The sequence below is a fragment of the Aotus nancymaae genome, unplaced genomic scaffold (assembly GCF_030222135.1).
Source record: "Aotus nancymaae isolate 86718 unplaced genomic scaffold, 86718_ANA_hifiasm-v0.15.2.pri h1tg000030l, whole genome shotgun sequence".
NCBI lineage: Eukaryota > Metazoa > Chordata > Mammalia > Primates > Aotidae > Aotus > Aotus nancymaae.
In genome coordinates, this window is record NW_026988443.1 from 5,774,919 (window position 1) to 5,793,651 (window position 18,733).

The window sequence follows — 18,733 nt, forward strand, 5'->3', positions numbered from 1 at the left end:
GTATTTGCATATAACCTGCACACATCCTTCTGTATACTTTAAATCATCTCTAGATTCCTTGTAATTCCTAATACAATGTAAATGTTATGTAAATAGTTGCTATACTGTATTAAAACTCTTTTAATTCTTTATTTTTGCTGTATTATTCTTTTTTGCATATTTTCAGTCCACAGATGGTTGACGCTGCAGATGTGAAACCTGCGAATAAACAGGGCTGACTGTATGGAGTTAAGTGAAATATATTATCAATATTTCATCTATTTCTTTTCTACTTTTAAAAGATGCGGCACCTAGAAAATTTAAAATTACACATGTGGCCCAAATTATATTTCAATTGGGCGGTACTGCTCTAGAGAGTGGGTGAAAAGGGCAGAACGGAGCCTCCATTTTACAGATCACAAAACTGAGCCTTGTGCAGGGAATTCACTCCAAAAGTCAGGGCTGGTGTCTTCACTCTGAGCTCCGGGTTTTCTTTTCCCAGGCCCGAGCTGCCGGCTACTAGGACGAGCGTAACCTGGACCCACAGTGTCCCCAGAAGGGGCAGGCGTTTTGAGAGCCACAAAGGTGGGGTAGAACCCCTTGATGTCAATCGCCCTCCCCACCCCCCGCGCGACCTCCCCGCAGAGACCTCCTCAGACAAAACAAACAAACCCTTGGGTCTGGCGAACTGCAGCGGGGAGCGGAAACCAAGAAAGATCAAAGACCCAGCGGTTACCCCCTTCCGGGCCGCGCAGTTTGGCAGCGCGCCCCGACCCGGGCGGGCACCCACGGGCCCCCGGACGAGGAGATCCGAGAGATTGGCTGACAACAGGGCTCTTTGGACACTTGTCGCCGCCAGGAGAGGGCTGGGCCCACACTGGCCTGGGGTGCGCTGGGGGCTCCTCCTGGACTCCCAAATGAGAAACTAGACGAGTGCGGGGTGGGGGGCGGGGCACAGGGCGGGTAATGAACACTTTCTGCAGAAGGCAGAAAGTCGTGGTCCTGGGAAGGCTGGACAAAGGTAGCGCTGCCGACGCTTGCGCCGGAGCAGCTCAAGTCTCCGTTCCCGACCTCAGTTTCCCCACCTGTGAATTGGAGTCGCTGAGTCCCGCCCTGCCCTTTTAGAGGGAACCTGGAGGGGAGGGAAGTGACAGTGCAGTCAGCGAGGGCCGGGGTGTTCTGTCCCAGTACGACTCCTGGACAGATCCACCCCGCGGGATCCCCAGACGCGGCCCCCGGGACCCCGTCCCGGCGCCCCAGACCTCGGCGGGGAGCGCTGCCTGTGTCCGGCCCCTCCCGCCCGCACCCCGCCCCCTTCCCCGCCCCTTACCGCCCCTTCTCCGCCCCCTTCCCCGCCCCCGCCTCAGCCCGCCTCGCCTTTGATGCGCCGCACCGGCCAATGGGCGCGCGGGGAGGCGCGGGCCGCGGCGGCGGGCTGGGGGCTCCGAGCTCCCGGGCGTCAGTCGGGCCGCGGCGACGGCGGCAGGAGCGCGTCCCGGCGCCGTCTCGGGCTCCGCTCCGCTCGGGGGCTGCTCGGGGAGGAGGAGAGCCAGGCGAGGCGCCAGGCCCGCGGGCTGGGCGCATGGCTTAGGGACGCCCCCGGCCGCCGCAGCCCCAGCATGGGGAAACTTCACTCCAAGCCGGGTCAGTGCCACCGCCCACGCGCCCGCCCCGGGCCCCGCCGCCCTCGCCGCCGCGGTCGCTAACTCTCTCCCTTCCTTTCTTTCCGGCTCTCGCCGCTGCCGCCGCCTCCGCCGCGCGATGTGCCTGCAGCCGCCGTGTGCAAGCGCAGGGAGAGCCCGGAAGGTAGGGGCGCGCGGGACGCAGACCTCTGGGATGGACGCGGGGGGCACCGCGGCCGCGGCCGAACGGCCCAGCTCGCTAGGTCTTATGACCAGGGCCACCCCCAAGCCCCATCTCCGGCCACCTGCCCCGCAAGCCCGCTCCCGGAGCAGCCTTCGCGCCCCCTCCTCTGTCCCTCCTACCCGCTCCCCGCGGTCCTGCGCTCCCACCGCTGACCCTCAGCCCCTCCCCCTCCTGTGCCCCTGCCCTCGGCGCTCACGGCGCCCTCTCTTCTGACCCCCCGAGCGCCTTCCCTCAAGACCCTGCCCCCTCTTCCTGCCCCCCCCCGGCGCCTTCTCCCGAGATCCTGGCTCCTGCACCTACTGCGGCCCCTCTCCTGACCCCCAGCCCTTTCCGCAGTCCTGGCCGCCAGCGCTTCCTGTTCTGATCCCCAAACCCATCCTCCCGGGGTACTGCTCACCCCTCTCACCCTCTTCTGGCTCCTCGCTCCTAAGCTTCGCTGAACCCCTTTACTTACCCGCGTCCCTTTCTTGGCTCCTGCCCCAGCCCGTGAACTGCCTCCCCCGTGCCTTGGCCCTTCGCCTTCCACCGCGCCTCCGTCTTCCCACCGCGGGGGTAACTTTTGGCTCCCGGAGCCAGACTCAGGGGTTTCATGTCGTCCCCACCCCAGGTGACAGCTTCGCCGTGAGCGCCGCCTGGGCTCGGAAGGGCATCGAGGAGTGGATCGGGAGGCAGCGCTGCCCGGGCGGCGTCTCTGGACCCCGGCAGCTGCGGTTGGCAGGCACCATAGGCCGAGGCACCCGGGTATGCTCCCCACCCTGCCCCACTTCCTCGCCTCCTTTCAGCTCAGAGATGGGTCTCTAAACCCATGCATCCCGACTTTGAGCACTTTCCTGCACAGCTTCTAGGTCTAAACATCTCTTCTCAGCTGCCCCTTGCCCTGCCAACACAACCCTCTGCCCTCATTCCTTGGAGAACCTTGAAGTACCCAGCCCGAGGCAGCGGGCTGCCTGGGGGAAAGGTCCTAGGTGGGGAGGTGGGGAAGATCCAGTTGATGAGGAAGCCTGTCTGTGCTGGAGGGATCTGGGGGCCTGCTCTGACTTCTACCTTGTTTCTGCCACCAGCATTCAAAGGTGGAGCTGGAGTAGGAGCCAGGGAGAGCGGGGGTATTAGGGGTATCTGGGCGGAGGGCAGAGCTGTGCTGGCCCCAGGATCTGAATATGTTCTGATTGTCTGTGGCATTCATCAGTGCCACCTGTCCAGGAACCCCAGTAGAGCAGGTGGCCCTCTGGGTGGCAGATCGAGGGGGACTGAGACGTGGTAGACCCCTTACTTGGCCCATGACAGAGAGGGCCTCATTCTACTGTAGCCTGGGCACAGCCCTGAGCCTTCACCCCATGGGTCCCTGAGGCTGGAGTTCCTGGAGGAGCACTAAGTGTGGTGGGAATGAGTCCAGCCCCAGCTCCTGGCCTGGGACTTGGCGTTCACAGATGTCCTGTGAGCTCCGGAACTCTGCACAGGGCTTTCAGGCGGTCTGCGTGGAACTCGCGCAAGCCCAGGATCAAAGGATGAATCAACTTTTTGATGTGACATTTAATTTTTTTTTTTTTTTAACTTAGAGGGGGAATAGACTGAGTCTCAGGTCTGGTTAGTTCTTTGGTCTTGTCCATGGGCTGGGGAGAGGCCAGTGGAGACTTCAGATGTGTGTGTATTTGGGTGGTGGGACTTGGCAGCTAGCTTGCAGTGCTGGTGTCGGGAGGTGGGCCTGTGGGTAAAGTCAGTTTCTCTGTGTGGATGAAGTAACCTCTGGGCCTAGGAGAAGCTCCCCTGTCCTCCACCACCACTGCTTAGCTGGAGGCTTCTCTGTATTCTGTTCACTGGGTTGGACTTGGAGCTGCTATCCCCTAGTAAAGGTCAAATCTTGGTGGGGGGGGGGGCTCTGCAGTTGGGGCCCTTTAAAAACAGAACTACAACCCCCCCTTCTTCCCCCACTCTTTCTAGTTTTTGATCTACTTATTTATTTAAAGGCCAATGAAAATGATCTAATTTAGCCACATGAACAAATGCATTTGCAGCTCCAGACAGAGGCCAACTGAGTGGATTTCCATTAATCAAGTTTTGGGTTTTTTCAGCCTGTTTATTTTTACAAAGTATTCCTGCAGAATGACATTTATTTGCAGTCCCTCCTTTTTTTTTTTTCTCTTTTTCTAAACTGCCAGGCAGCTTGCTCCATGCTAGAGGGAAAACTTGAAATACAGCGAGGGCTTACTTCAATTGACTTTTATCTTCAAAGCCATAACAAATGTTACCCGCATGTTTTTGGTGGGTCTCCTTGGCATCCAGTCTGGGAGGATGGGAGGGAGGAGGAAAGAGGGAGAGGAAAACAAAAGTCTGTCGTTTTTAATTAAATAGTAGTGTTCCCAGCGAGAGGAATGCAGGCCAGTAAAAGTTGCCATTGGGGGAAGTGAGGGAGGGTGGGGAGGGGGCCCCAGCTTAAGTGTGGCTTTGGTGAAGTCACGGAATTCTGTTGCCCTGTTTCTTTCCCCAGCTGAGGACAGCATGGAACGGTGCCTGTCCCCCTCCCTCCCTCACCCCCTCTCTCAGAGAAATGCTGAGGGGTCATTAATGTTTGTTCAAAGTACTTTTGAAGATGTGAGGCTTAGAGGCTTTGGCGTGACATGTGTCAGGTGGTTGGAGGGTGGGCCTCAGCCATCAAAGATGTTAAGCAAGAGGCTGGCCTCTGTCTCCCTGGGAGTTGTTCTTGCTGCTGGGGACCAGGATGCCTGACGCCTGTGTTTTCACCAGCCTTGGGCCCAGATGGCCCAGCCAGTGTGTCTGCAGAGGTAGGGCTATTGAGTCAGAACTTCGGGGGAGCCCAGGGTGTGGAACAGCCCTGTAGGCAGCCTCCAGGCGATTTTAGGTGGTACCTGGAGGAATATTTTAAATCTTAATAGTTATCTATTTTTTTTAACCAGAAAAAGGTAACTAGGACATCAAACCCATGATTTTGCAGATATTATTGCTTTGGATGAAGCTAAGTTAAAAGAGAGTCTAATGTGAAGTCAATTCAGAGAAAAATATTAAGTGCAAGTGATCAAAATTGTGAATGTGCAAATGGAGTGCCCAACGTTTGGGAAGCACTGAGATATTGAACAGGACAGCAATGGGCAGCCCTCAGTTCATTTCCCTGAGTCCCTCTGGCGCCAAAGGGGTAGCTGGTAGATTCTTCCATGATATCATCAGGATGCAGGAGGGTGTGGGCTCCGAAGTCTGCTGGTTTCCAAGGGCTGGCAGAGGTCCTCCCACCAGCCCCAGGTCCGTTTTGGGGCTAGTCTCCGCCTCCAGTCCTTTACCTGGCCTGTCACGTAACTGGCTGGAGACACAGTGGCTCATCCAACTAGAATTATTGTTACTGCAGTGATAACTAGTATTTATTAAGTGCCTATATGTGTCAAGCACTTTGCACACATTATCTTTATCCTTCCCATAACCTTGTAGTGTTGACAGCCCGCTGGTGTGGACTGTGTTTTTCTCCCTTTCTGGTGCACTTTGTAGAAGTCATGTGTAGAGAAACCCTGTGCCAGAGCATCCACCTGGAGGGTGCTGCATTCAAAACTCCCAGAGAGGGGGTGCTTTGAGATGAGCCAGTCGTGGGGCAGGCAGAAGGAGGAGTGACCCATATTTGTCCTCCTCCTTCCTGACGGGGTCTGAGGAACTTGGGAAATGTCCCAGATGGGTCCAAATTGCATGCAGGATCCTGAGATGTGACAGGGTGACCATGCTGGCATTAAACTAAGCATGCCCTCCAAAATACAGAAATAAATGAGGCACTGTCCTAGTTATTTGTCACCTGTGCAAACCATTTTACTTTTGCATACCTTAATTGGCTCATCTACAAAATGGGTGTGATATATTTTCATCCCTGGCATGTTATGATGGGATTATAACTGTTGAACCTGGGAAGGAAGGGAACCTACTGGAAGATTCACTGAAGACATTTGTAGGGGTGGAGATGGAGGCCCACAAACAGGGAGCGATAGTGCTGGGATCAGGGAACCAGAGGCTCTCTGCCTCCCCTGCTCTCATGACAGGCTCACTTGGAGGGACACAGGCCAAGGGCTGGGCGTTTGCCCTTTCCTTGGGGACATGAGCAAGTCCAAGGGAATATGGGCTCATAGGAGAAAAGGAATGAGGCGCATGAGTACTGTGAAGAGGAGCCATAAACTGAGCAGCACACATGCCAAAGAACACTGTGCTAAACAGAATTAGAAAGCAAAATAAGCATAGTAATCTCAGAGAGATAACGGAGGATGCTGGAAACGTGAAGCAGCAACAGGCAGTTACAGAAGAAAACCAGCTGGAAACACTGGGTATGGAAAATAGAATGGACAAGTGAAAAAGCTTAATAGATTGACTGAATAGTGCAGTGGACTCAGGTGTCAGGTAGGAAGCACTTGGTGAAGGCCTGTGTGCCTCTGTATAGGCCTAATGTGAATGCATACAATCAGATTTAAAACAATTTTCTCCCCATGCCCTGGGCTGGCCCTTTCGTTCTTTTACAGCAGAGCTGCCTGAAGAAATAGGCTGAGAGCGGTGGTGCAGGCAAGCCCGGCTCTGGATCAAAGGCAGCTGCAGGTAGTTTGGTAATTTGACTGGAGGCACCAGTCAAATGCATTTTGATATTTGTGCATTTTATATTTTTGCATTTGTATTAGTGTATTTTGATATTTGGAGGAGACGAGGAGGGTGCAGGCTCCATTGGAGCCCATGAGAACGTGTGGGGTTGGGTGATGAGATTGGAGGCTGGCCCAGCTGCTGCTTGAGTGCCGGATTCCAGGGGAATTACCCTTGAATGATACCAGTTGGCACAATTAAAAGGTCCCATGTCTTTTCCATATGGAAAGTGTTAGGCTTCTTTACGTGGTTTCAAAGCTATGTGCTGGGAGGTGGGCTTGACATTTGAGGTAGAGCATAAATTAAATATTTGGTGTTTCAAGATTAAAAGATGATTTGCTTTAAGGCTGGAGAAAGACTCAGGGTGGAGGTGTTTGGGCCTTGCTCACTGGCATTTTCGAGTTCTCCAGGGAGGGTCCCCTCTGCTCACGGGCACCAGGGCCAGCTGCCTGGGCCCAGCCTGGGCACTGTCTTTCCTCCTGGGAGATGGAAAGCAGAGGCTGGGAGAGCTTGGGCTGGGCAGAGTGCTGGGGGTGGGGGGCTTCTGGTTTTCCATGGGTCCCTCAGGATGGGTGGGTGGCAGGCATGGGTGTCATCTTCTTAGCGCTTTAATGCGTCTTTGTGATGTGGTCTCTGGTAGAGGCTTTGAGGAGTGTCTTGTCCTCACTTTGAGAGTTTTCTTCCTGGGGATGGAGGTCAGATGCCCTTCAGCCAGACTATGTGTGCCTTCCATTCCCCAGAGCCCAGGAGCATCCTCTACATTCATGTTTTTGTAGGAAATCCCGGGGAAATCAAATCCAGGAGGCACCTGCTGAGGGTTCTTCAAGGTCCTGGAATTCAGGGGACGTTTCCTCTGCTCACCCAGTGGGGATGTTGGAAGAGGGGGCTGGATGGATGGATGGATGGATGGACAGACATTTGCTGTTAGTACAAGGAAGCTCAGATATACTCCGGGACCAAAGTGTCCCTGTGAGGTCATGAAACATCAAGCCTGAACTGTCAGCAGCAAAAAATGAAGATAAATTAGGTCACCCTCCCTGCCTACATTTTCCCCAGCTCCTCCTCCCTGGCCAGCTTCTCCTCTTTAATTCCTGCTTCCAAATTCCATCTTTTCCCAGGTCCTACTGTGTGGAGTGGAAGGGTTGAACCAGGCCTTTTCTTTCAGGCACTCAGCTTAATGAATTAATATAAATTATTATCAGTAATTCTTTGTTTGTTATTATTATTATTTATAAGAGACAGAGTTTCACTCTGCTACCCAGGCTGGGGTGCAGTGGCATCATCATAGCTCACTGCAGCCTCACAGTGATCTCCCTGTCTCAGCCTCCCAAGTAACTAGGACTACAGGTGCATCCCACTGTGTCCGGCTGATTTATTTTTATTTTTTTGTAGAGATGGGGTTTTGCCTCGTTGCCCAGGTTGGATTGAACTTCTGGCCTCAAACCATTCTCCCACATCAGCCTCCCAAAGTGCTAGGATTACAGATGTGAGCCACTACACTTGGCCTTGTTATTAATTATGAATTAGTAAGTCCCTAACTGGACCAGCCTCTGGGGATACAGTGGAGAATAAGAGAGACGTACGTGGGTCCTGGCCTCTGTGACTTCCAGTCTGATGAAGGGGCAAAGCAGCAGTGAGTACCCAGGCCCGCTCCTTGGACCATGCAGAAGCGCTCTGGGAAGGAGCGGGCAGGATGGGCCACTGCGGCTGAGGAAAGACAGGAAGAATGCGTCGGAGCAGGGGAAAGAGCTGACTGAGGCCCCAGGCTCGCCCTGCCCCTGGAAGATGGGGTGGCCGGTTGCAAGCTGGGTAATCAAGAAGGGAATGTGGCCTCCAAGTGGCTCTGGAGCCTGCGGGAACTGGAAGTCGTTCCTGGCACTGTCTGTGGAAAGCCTTGCATGTTGGTGGCTCTTGGCACATCTGAGTTACCTGTCTGTCCCTCTGGACAGGTGTGTCGGGTGGAGCGGGGCGGGCAGTCAGTGTGCTGCCCTGGTGTCATGGACAGGTACTTGGGGGCACAACCCGGGCTGTTTGGGTTGGTGACCCTGCTGCCGTGCTGGGGGAGGAGGTCCGCCACAGGGCTGGAGGCGCCGCTGTCAGGGTTACCGGGGACCTATGGGGTGGGATTGCTGCTCAAGAAGGAGGTACTTCAGAGACCAGGGAACAAGAGGGAGTGACCAGCGAACCCCAGAGAGAGCTCACGGTGCCCCAGAGCTGCAGCGCCTCCGTGCCTGTGGAAAGAGTCCCTCGCGTGGGCCGAGATGGGATGTGCAGCCCCTCTGGCACTGGTGAGCCAGGTGCCCTGGAATCCTCTTAGCTCAGGGGTCCTGCAGCCTCACTCTGTGGCTGTGAATCACAACATGCTTAGATTTACGTTTCACGTCACTTCTTGGATTCCAAACCAGGCACTTCCGGCGGTCTCCCTGCCTTCCCTCTCTCTTGCCCACTCACACGTGTTCTTTTTGCCGCTCTTGTCTCTCACAGACATTCTTTCTCTTCCTCTCCCGCCCTACCTCCCTTCCCCACCCCCTCCTCCTCTCCCTGAGGAAGGAAAAAATTCAGTCTCTCACAAACAAAATATCTGCCATTCCGTCGGAGGGAGAACTGAGGCAGGAGCCCAGAATATTCTGGAAGGCACGCCAGCGAGAGCTGAAGGCCTCAGTTGTTTAATCTGGAAGGAGGACTTTGATGTCACCCTGCCCCGTTTATCCTGGGAAGCTTCCCGCTGCTTCATGGCTTCGACTCTCCGCGTGAAGGATGGCTGAGCTCCTCCAGGGGCTGGAGGCGAGCCTGAGCACCCCCGAAGGGCAGCCTGGTGATGCTGCGCTCCTGCCAAGCCCAGGTGGGGTGGACAACCTTCTCTAAACAAGCACTTCCAGAGACATAAGTAATTCTTTGATAGCTTCCTGGGAAGGCAGAAGGGAGCTGTTTAGCTGTGTGGGCCTCAGTCGTGGGGCTCCGGGAGGAAAGCCTCAGGTCTCTGCACTGAAGTCATCCCCAGCCTCAGAGCGGTGGCGGCTTGGCCCAACAGGGTGGGTCCTGGATGTGTTTGTTTAGAGGGCTCTGAGGCTTGGGTCTGGGCTTGGCTTTCCTTACTTGTTGAGTCACATGGGCTGTGGTGTGTGTGTGTGGCCTTGTGTGTGTCTGACGCCTTTCAGAGGATACCAGGGTACTGAGAGTGCTTCACATTGGTGTGGCCTCAGCCAAAGGCCCCCTGCCCCTCACCCTTCTTTGGGCTTTAGAGTCTCCAGCTGTGATGTAGAATAAAATCATCATAATTTAGCAGCTATCTATGGAGTGCATTCATTCATGCATCTGCAGTAGGGTTTTTTTTTTGTTTGTTTGTTTTGTTTTTAGTTTTTATTTAGAGACAGGGACTCACTATGTTGCCAGGCTGGTCTTGAACTCCTGGCCTCAAATGGTCCTTCAGCCTTGGCCTCCCAAAGTGCTGGGATTGTAGGTATGAGCCACTGTGACCAGCCATATATATATTTTTAACTTTTATTTTAGGTTCAGGGCACACATACAAGTTTGTTATGTAGGTGTCAGGGGGTTTGGTGTGCAGGTTATTTCATCCCCCAGTAATAAGCACAGTACTCAGTAGGTTTAGATCCTCACCCTCCTCCCACCCGGCACCCTCGAGTCGGCCCCCGTGTCTCTGGCAGCAAGCATTGAGTGCCTGCTTTAGGCCAGGGACACCTGTGCTCTGTACCTAGAGTGAAGGCCTTGTTTCATGGAGCTTACCATCTCGTAGGAAAAGAGAAATATTTTCATAAACAAGTTGTGCAATTTAAGTTGTGATATGTGCCTCCAAAAAGTACTGGATGTTTTGAGAACATGTAACAGGGATCAGAACTCATCAGGGGTGTTATTCATTCCACAAATATTTGGCTGCTTTCTCCATCCCATGTGCCGTGCGTAGGGTGTTGTGGAAACTGTGAGGCCTAGGACATACTTCTCGCCTCCCTGAGAGTGGAACTAAACTCTCCCCATTGCCTTGCATCTATTTTTCTTCTCTTATTGCATTGGTTAGAATCTCTCATACTCTGTTTAATAACTACCAAGTATGATACTTTTTGCTTAAGAACGCTTCCTTCAACTCCTGGCTTTCTAAACTTTGTAAAAGCAGGAATAATGAGTTTTGTCACATGCTGCTGGGATGCAGATGGAACCGATCATTCTTCGCTAATGTGGTGTGTGATTTGTATGCTTAATTTACATTGCTGGATTTCCCAGTGCAACCTTGGCCCTCTGAAATTCTTTGTCATTGATAGATGACTCTTAAATGTGACTGCATTCATTGATAGGCTAATATTTTACTTGGGATCTTTGCATGAATATTTGTAAGTGCTCAGTGCAAGTTAACTGTTAAAGTTATAAAACCATAAGGGAAGCACAGGGCTGTGGAGGTTGGGAGGATTTTTTGAAGGAGGTGGGCACGTGAGTAGAGCTTTGAAGAATGGTAAGACGGAGATCAGGGGTCAGAAACTTAAGAACTTCAGGCTCCAGAGAGGTCGTATAGAATGCTGCAGACTCAGTGGGAGACATCTGAGAGGGGTGGGTACCGGCACCCCCCCCACCACACACACCCCGCCTCAAGGGGGCAGTAGTGCCACTCAGCCCCAGCCAACCACTGCCATGTGGGAATATGGTCCTGGTGTTGCCGCATGGGCTGATCATTAAGAAAATCCATCTGTCTGGATTTTTATGTGAAACTTTTCCAATTAAAAAAACTGTTAACCAATTGACATTTTTAGACAACACTTTCTTTGGGTGACTCAGATGGCTGGATCTGGCCTGTAGTACCCTGTTTTGTGTTTGCTGATTTAGACCTTTAAGACTCTGGTGGTGCTGGTGGTAGTGAAGCAGTATGTTAGCGATGATAGGACATGTGAATGAGTATCAGATGCACTAAACATCATACTTCTCATGCATTCTCTTATAGAATCCGCACAACTGCCTTAGGTATTATTCCGCTATTGCATCGATGAGGAGTCAGGTCCAGCAAGTTAGAGTCACTAGCCCAGCCAGGGAGAGCTGGACGCAGGCTGCATCCAAGGCAGAGAGTGCAGGTCAAGCAAAGGCTCAGGACTGGGAAGCTGTGCACAGTACATTTCAGTCTGGTGGGAGCGCACCGTGGGAGGCACAGGAAGGGTAAATAAAGATGTGGGCTGGGAGACTTTATGTTGAAGACCAGCATGTGCCCATAGAAGGTGCCAGAAGTGTGCTTAGAACTTGCAGAGTCAGACTTCCTGGGTCCGAGTCCCAGCTGGACCCCTCCCCAGCTAGGTGGCCTTGGGCCAAGTGATGGCTCATCTCTGATTCTCAGTTTTCACATCTGTGGACTGGTTAGAGTAATGGTTTCTGCCTCATGGAGTTGTTTTAAGGGTGGAAATCTGTTCATTTCAGCAAGTTAAAGAATAAAGAAGATGTCACCCCTTCTCTCGCAGCTCGCCAGTATCGTTTGCTAGTGGTCACCTGGATGTGTGCTAAGTGCACTACCAGTGTGCTAAGTGCGGTGAAGGCAGAGGATGGGGAAGGAGAATAAGAGGGGACTCTACTTCAGATTAGGGAGTGATACATGAGTTAAGACCGAGAGAATAAATAGGAAATAGCTAGATGATGAAAGGTTTATTAAAAGTATTCCTGGCAGAGGGCATGGGACGTGCGAAGGCCGGGAGACACGCGGGGTTGGTGCACAGAGAAAGTCTTCAGCCCCTTCTCGGTGTCTGTCTTGGAACCACATTCCGGTCTCTGAGATATTATGGCAGAACTGTGTGGTACAGCAGTGGGGAGTGGGCAGTGCCTGCTGGGCTGGGCGGCACTGCTGTATGTTGCAGCCCGTCATGAGGCCTTGTCTCCTTGCTGCAAGCCTTTCACGAGATGTTACTGGTGTCTGTGACTCCGGCTTTCTGGTCAGGTTGGAAGAGGTAGGGAGGAGAACCTCTCAGTCACAAGAAATAGTGTCACCCTGGAGCGGATTGGCTATCCTGCCAGGCTGCCCAAGCCTTCTGGCTTTGAGCATAGAGCTGGGGCCCTGGGGAAGGGAGAGGCAGAGCATAAAAGGACCCTGTTAGCAGGATGGGGCTGTCTACCCTCAGGCCATAGCTTCCCCAGTGGGCTCAGACCTGAGGATGTTTTTCTAACTTCAGAAGGCTGCGTGGGCTGGTGGGCCCCTCACTCAGAGGCCTTGGCTTGCGGTGGCTCCACTGAGTGGGCTTGGGGGTGCTGGTTTGTGGTGCCATGCCCATTCCATGCCTGGTTTCCAGAGGGAGCCTTGTTCCAGGACAGTTTTTGACCCTGACTTTGTTGTTTTCCCCTTCAAAGGCAAAAAGATGATTGAAGAGAACTACTATAAACCAGGAACAAAGTTGCCTTTTCAGCAGGCACTGGGGACTTTCTCTTGCTCCCTGCCCTGGAAAGTCCGAAGGCCCCCACTGCCTCTGCTGGTCCAGGGCGCGTGGCTGCTTTCTCAGTGGCTGCAGGCTCAGTGTGCCCATGAGCTGCCCACTGTGTGCATAGCCCTGTGCTGAGTCCGGGAGCAGCAGCTCAAGGAGGAGGTGGTAACGGCATAGCTGCTGCTTGCTGCATGTCTGCTGTGTGCCAGGCTCCGGGCCAAGCATGGTTCATAGTGCTGGATTCTCAGAGCACTGTTATGAGGCAGCTGTTACTATTATGCCCATTTTACCCATAGGGAAACTGAGGCTTTAAAGACGTCAGTCACCTTGTCCATGGCCACTTGACTTGGAAGTGGAATCTTGCTCCAAGAAATTCAGATCAGTGTGATTTTAGAGCCATCTTAAATCAGTTGAGGCGAGTTTTTTATTTTTTTTTCCAACTGTATGTCACAGCCCCATTCATGGTTCATGATGTCAATTTAGTGACCAGCATTTTAAAAAATGAAATAGAAAAGAGTAAAAATATGAGAAAACATCATATACATTAAGAGTAAATATTGTTTTGTGTAATTTTTTGTTTTAGTTAAAAAAAAATATGTATAGGCCGGGCACGGTGGCTCACGCCTGTAATCCCAGCACTTTGGGAGGCCGAGGCAGGTGGATCACGAGGTCAAGAGATCGAGACCATCCTGGTCAACATGGTGAAACCCCGTCTCTACTAAAAATACAAAAAAATTAGCTGGGCACGGTGGCTCGTGCCTGTAATCCCAGCTACTCAGGAGGCTGAGGCAGGAGAATTGCCTGAACCCAGGAGGCGGAGGTTGCGGTGAGCCGAGATCGCGCCATTGTGCTCCAGCCTGAGTAACAAGAGCGAAACTCCGTCTCAAAAAAAAAAAAAAAAAATATATATATATATATATATACACACTTCACACACACAGACCCCTGCACCCGGACCCATAAATATATACACACACACACAGAGCACATTATAAAATATAATTCTTATTATAGGTCATCATCAGAGTGTTAGAAAAACACTGGTGTGGGTCACTGGTGCAGGCCCTGAGTCTGAATGCCTGGCTTTGGGCCCTCACTCTACTTCTCACTAGCAGTGTGACCCAGGGCAAGTTTCCTGACCTCTTTGTGCTTTCCGAGCTGTTTGGTTTGTTGACTTTTGGGCCTGGGTCAGTGCTCCCAGGGCTGCTGCGGGTGCTTGCTGTTGGCTCACTCCCTTTGCTAAGGGAGTGAAGAGGATGAGCAGTCCCATGGGGGGCCCCATGGCTTCTCCCCTGAGAAGCCAACAGCAGCAGCTTATCCCAGGAGAAAGGAAGACATGGCTGAGTCGTCGGGAGATGGACAGAGTGCTGTGCTGGGAACCCCGAGCCTGGGGGTACCTCTAGCTTAGCTATGAGGTATCTGTTGTGACCTCTCCTGCCTTGTGCTTCCTCCTCTGAAAAATGCATTAAAGGAAAGGAAAAGGCTTCATTTCTACTGCTGTAAAAAAAAAAATAGTCCAAAACTTAGTGACTTGATCACTTTATGACTTGCTTGAGAGTATGCTCTTTGGGCAGAGCCTGGGAGGGCTATGGCTCCATGTGGCACAGTTAGGGTGGCTCTAGCAGCAAGGGTCTGATTGCAGCAGCTCCAATGGGTGACGTGTCTGGGGCTTCAGTTCTCTTCTAGTTGGCCTCACCTCATGGGTAGCTTGGGCTTCCTCACAGTATGGCAGTCTCAGGGTAATCAGACTTACATGGTGGCTGTCTTCCCCAAGAGAACGGAAGTGAAAACTGCGAGGCCTTTTTAAGGTTTAGGCCTGGAATTAGCAACAACACATTCTCTTCATTAAAGCAAGTCAGAGGTCCATCCCAGATTTAGGGGAAGGAACTACACGGGGCATAAATACTAGGAAGGGGATTCACTGGGGGCCATCCACACAGTCTACGAGAGAGTAGGTGGTCTCCTGCAGAGAGAGTGGAGTTACAGAAAAGGACTGAGATGTGTCCCTTGGGTTAGGATCCTGGTGGTCACAGTTAGGTTTGGCAGGAACTGTCTTGGTGAAGTGACAACAGAGGTGAGACTTGGGTGGCTCACGAAGGGACAGAAGCATGTGCAGGGGAGCAGAAGCACATACTTACGGGAATATTGATGGCTGCATTTGGAAGAATGAGAAGTTTGTGACAACTCCAACATCCTTTACTAGGGGACAAGGTAACAGCGTTGTGGCCTTCTCACTGAGCTCTCTGCAACTGGTCAAAGTGCAGCGAGTAGGGGCCTCTCTTGCCGACAGAAAAGAGACCCTGAAATGCTGCTGAATGAGCAGAGCAAGTGCAAAACATTCCTGGGCTGTGGTCCTGTTTCTTACAGTGTGTCGCTATGTATCTGCAGGTGCATAGAGAAAGATCTGGAAGAGTACACTGTCAAGGACAATTTCCCTGAGGAGTGGAGAATTTCACTTTTCATGTTGTACATTTTTAGGTTGTTTGGCTTAAAAAAAATGAGCATGTGCTACTTTTTGTGTTTTTCAAAAAGCCGATATATTTTAAAAGTGAATGACAGATGAGGAAACAGCGTGTGTAGGCAACGGCATGGAGAAGCTTTACCAGAAGGAGTGGAGAGAGAATACAACAGCTGGAGGGAATGTGGGGTTGGGGCGGACTCGGTGTGGCCAAGGACCACCTACATTTGAACCTCTTGGGTGCTCTTCAAAATGCAGAGTCCTCGGGTTCCCCAAGCCTGAGTTAGAACCCTTCTGTACTGGTCGAGGGCTGGGCTGACTGGACCCTGAAGGAAAGGTGACGGGAGGGCGCAGGAGTTGGAGAGGGATGAGGAGGGGCACTCCACATTTGTAGAGTAGTGAGACCTATGAGTGGCCCTGCAGAGAAGCCAGCGCAGGTCCTCACTCATGACAAGCTCTCGATCTACGGTTCTCTCTCCTCTCTCTCTCTCTCTCCTCTCTCCTCTTCCCATTTTCCCTACTTAAAATTGCAAGTGGATTTAGAGCTTCCCTGGCAGTCATTGACACCTGCCTCTCTTTAAAAGGCTGCTAGGTGCCCTCCCCGCACACCACAGAATGGGAAGAAAGAAGGAGCTGTGGGAAGGACCTCTAGACTGTGCTGACCAGTAGAACTTTCTGACGATGGAAATGTTCTGTGTCTGCACTGTCCTCTCTGGGAAACTGTGGCTTAGCATGTGACCACTGCAACTCACTGACTGTCTTTTAAGATATATATTTTATTTGAATGAATTTAAATGTAAACTTAAACAGCCCCATGAGGCTAGTGGCTACTGCGCTGGATGACACAGCCCTGGATGCATGGAGAAGACCCTGTGTATCAGGCTAAACTCCATCCTCAGTGGGCAGGGAGGTGTCAGAGGAGTGCATAGGAGTGATTCACAGCAGGTGGTGGTGAACAGAAAGCTCTCCACCACAGGAAGCCTGGTTAACCCTCTTTGGGGCCTGTCCAGAATCCACTCCTTATAACATGGGCTTTGTTCAGGCTTGGTGGGGGCAGCCCGAGCTGGCTGCAGCTATGGACATGGTTGGGAATGATCACAGGCTTCCTTCTAGATGGTTGGATTGGAGCACCTTTTCCTGATGTCACAAATCAGGGCCTTTCTAGCCTTCTTAACCCTGGAGGTTCTGCTCGGCAGCTGCTACTGGGTTCTTGAGTGAGGACTTATCTTCTTGGCTCTGGTCTGGGGCATTGGAAGGCAAGCTCCCTGCTGGGCTGGAGGCAGCAGCACTAAGTGGGTGGCTTTTTTCCAGCCAGGATTTACCCAGGGCATTATGACTTGCAAAGCCTTCCTCTCAGGGCTTTGTCAGGCATTTAATATTCACGGAAACATGGCCAGGATCAAAATTATTACTATGGGGAAACTGAGGCCAGACGGCTGGACTGCCAAGTCCACAGGGAAGGTTCTTTGTGGCTCACCCTTGTATCTTTGGGCCTTTTGGGTCGGCACATGACAGAGCCTTAGGAACATTTTCCAGATTGATGAGGCTCAGAGGGTATACAGCTGCAGAGGGGCAGGGAGTCTGGTCTGTTCCTTCCAAGTTCCCACCTCTTTTATGGAGCCAGGCTGTTCTATGCCTTTGAAGAGAGCCTCTGCTCTTCAGAAACGGTCCTCACCTTTCTCCTTTCTGTAAATTAAGTCATATGCATGGTAAAAAAAAAAAAAAAAAAAAGAAAGAAAATCCAAAATAGTACTAAAGGTATGCAGTACACAGGAAGCCTCCTCCCACCTCCACTTCCCAGCTTCCCCCTTCAGAAGCATCTGCTGTAGTGGGGTCCTCAAGATGCTTCTAGCCATGCTCTGTTTGCACACGCTTATCCCTGCACAGACAGCAGAAGCTATCTTGACCAATAAGACCAAGAAGCATTGATATTTGTAGGTTAATTGAAAAATTCGTTTAAGGTGGAGAACCATAAAAAAGTGATGTAGAATCCAGGTGCAGTGGCTCATGCTTGTAATCATAGCACTTTGGGAGGCCAGAGTGGGAGGATTGCTTGAGCCCAGGAGTTTGAGACCAGCTTGAGCAGCATAGCGAGACCCCATCTATTTAAAAACAAAACAAAACTAGCCAGGCATGGTGATGTGTGGCTGTAGTCGCAGGTTCTTGGGAGGCTGAGGCAGGAGGATGGCTTAAGCCCAGGAATTTGAGGCTGCAGCAAGCCATGATCACACCACTGTACTTCAGCCTGAGTGACAGAGGGAGCCCATGTCTCTCAACAAGTACCTCAAAAAGTGATACAGACCTTAAATCTTTTCTTTAAACTTAAGATTCATGTCATACATCTGGCTCTGCACCTTGCTTTCTTAATATGTAACTTTTAAACTTATCTTGGAAATCATTCCATATCAGTATGTATAACCATATTGTTCTTCACGGCTGTTGAGCCTTCTGTTATAAGGCTGGACCATCATTTATTGCATCGATTCCTTACTGCTGGGCATTTACATCATTTGTGCACTTCTGCCTGTGGTCGGCTTTAGAGCAACAGTGTGCATTTCTGTTTCCACCCTTGCCCCTGTGCCCCCGACACACACTGCGCATCCTGATACCATCTCCAGGTGTGGCTCTGCTATTTTTCTGGCAAAGCTGGAGTTATCCCCCTGACTGGTGTCTACAAAATCCAGGAGGGAAACAGCTTCAGGGGGAGCTTGCGGTTAAGTAGGTGCAAGCTTTCTCTGTGGATCGGTTGGGACCCTTTGTGTTTCAAGCCCATGTCAACTGTTTTATACAGTCAAATTCTTGGCTTGTGTAACCAGGGAGTGGACTTCAGTTACAGCTGGATCCTTGAGCTCACACTATGTCCCAGGACAGCAATCTGCATCTTCCTGCTTTCTTTTAGATTGGCTTCATCCTTAGGCAGACCCTTCCCAGGTAATGGCAATTTGGTTCCCAGCAGTTCAGGCTTCCAGTTTCAGCTGTTATAGAAGAAAGTTCTAGCAAAAGCCCAGGTGGAGCTCCCATTGTTTTGACTTGGGTCACATCCCAGAACCCATCCCTGTGCCTCTGACAGTCCAGGGTCATATATGCCCATCCTGGAGTGGAGGCTGGGATCAATCCCTTCCCCGCAGCCCTTGGAACCTCCCTAATGAGAAACTGACTTGAGAGGAGAAGGCTGCAGAAGGCACACAGTGTGGGTGGAGCCAACAGCTGTGGACGGCCTGGTCCCTGGAATCAGAATCACTGAACAAGGCTCTGATCAGCAGCTGGCAAGACTGGGTAAGGACCGGGCAGCCAGGTGGCTGACATTGATTCACCCATTGCCCTTGGATCTTGGAACAGCCTGGGTGGTTTGCCACCTCCTTCATGTAGCCCACCTGGGTTACAGCCTTTCTTTCAAGCTTCTAACCTCTCCATGATGATC

The 18,733-nt window shown here is 51.9% G+C and overlaps 1 protein-coding gene across 1 annotated transcript in view; it reads left to right on the forward strand.

The window, feature by feature from the left end:
- Positions 1-1,740: 1,740 nt before the first annotated feature.
- The window catches only part of NKD1 (NKD inhibitor of WNT signaling pathway 1), an 85,586-nt gene continuing 68,593 nt past the window's right edge, over positions 1,741-18,733 (forward strand). The window contains exons 1-2 of the mRNA XM_064382929.1: positions 1,741-1,976; positions 2,082-2,586. Coding sequence (XP_064238999.1) covers positions 1,741-1,976; positions 2,082-2,586 — 741 coding nt within the window. The remainder of the gene's footprint in view (positions 1,977-2,081; positions 2,587-18,733) is intronic.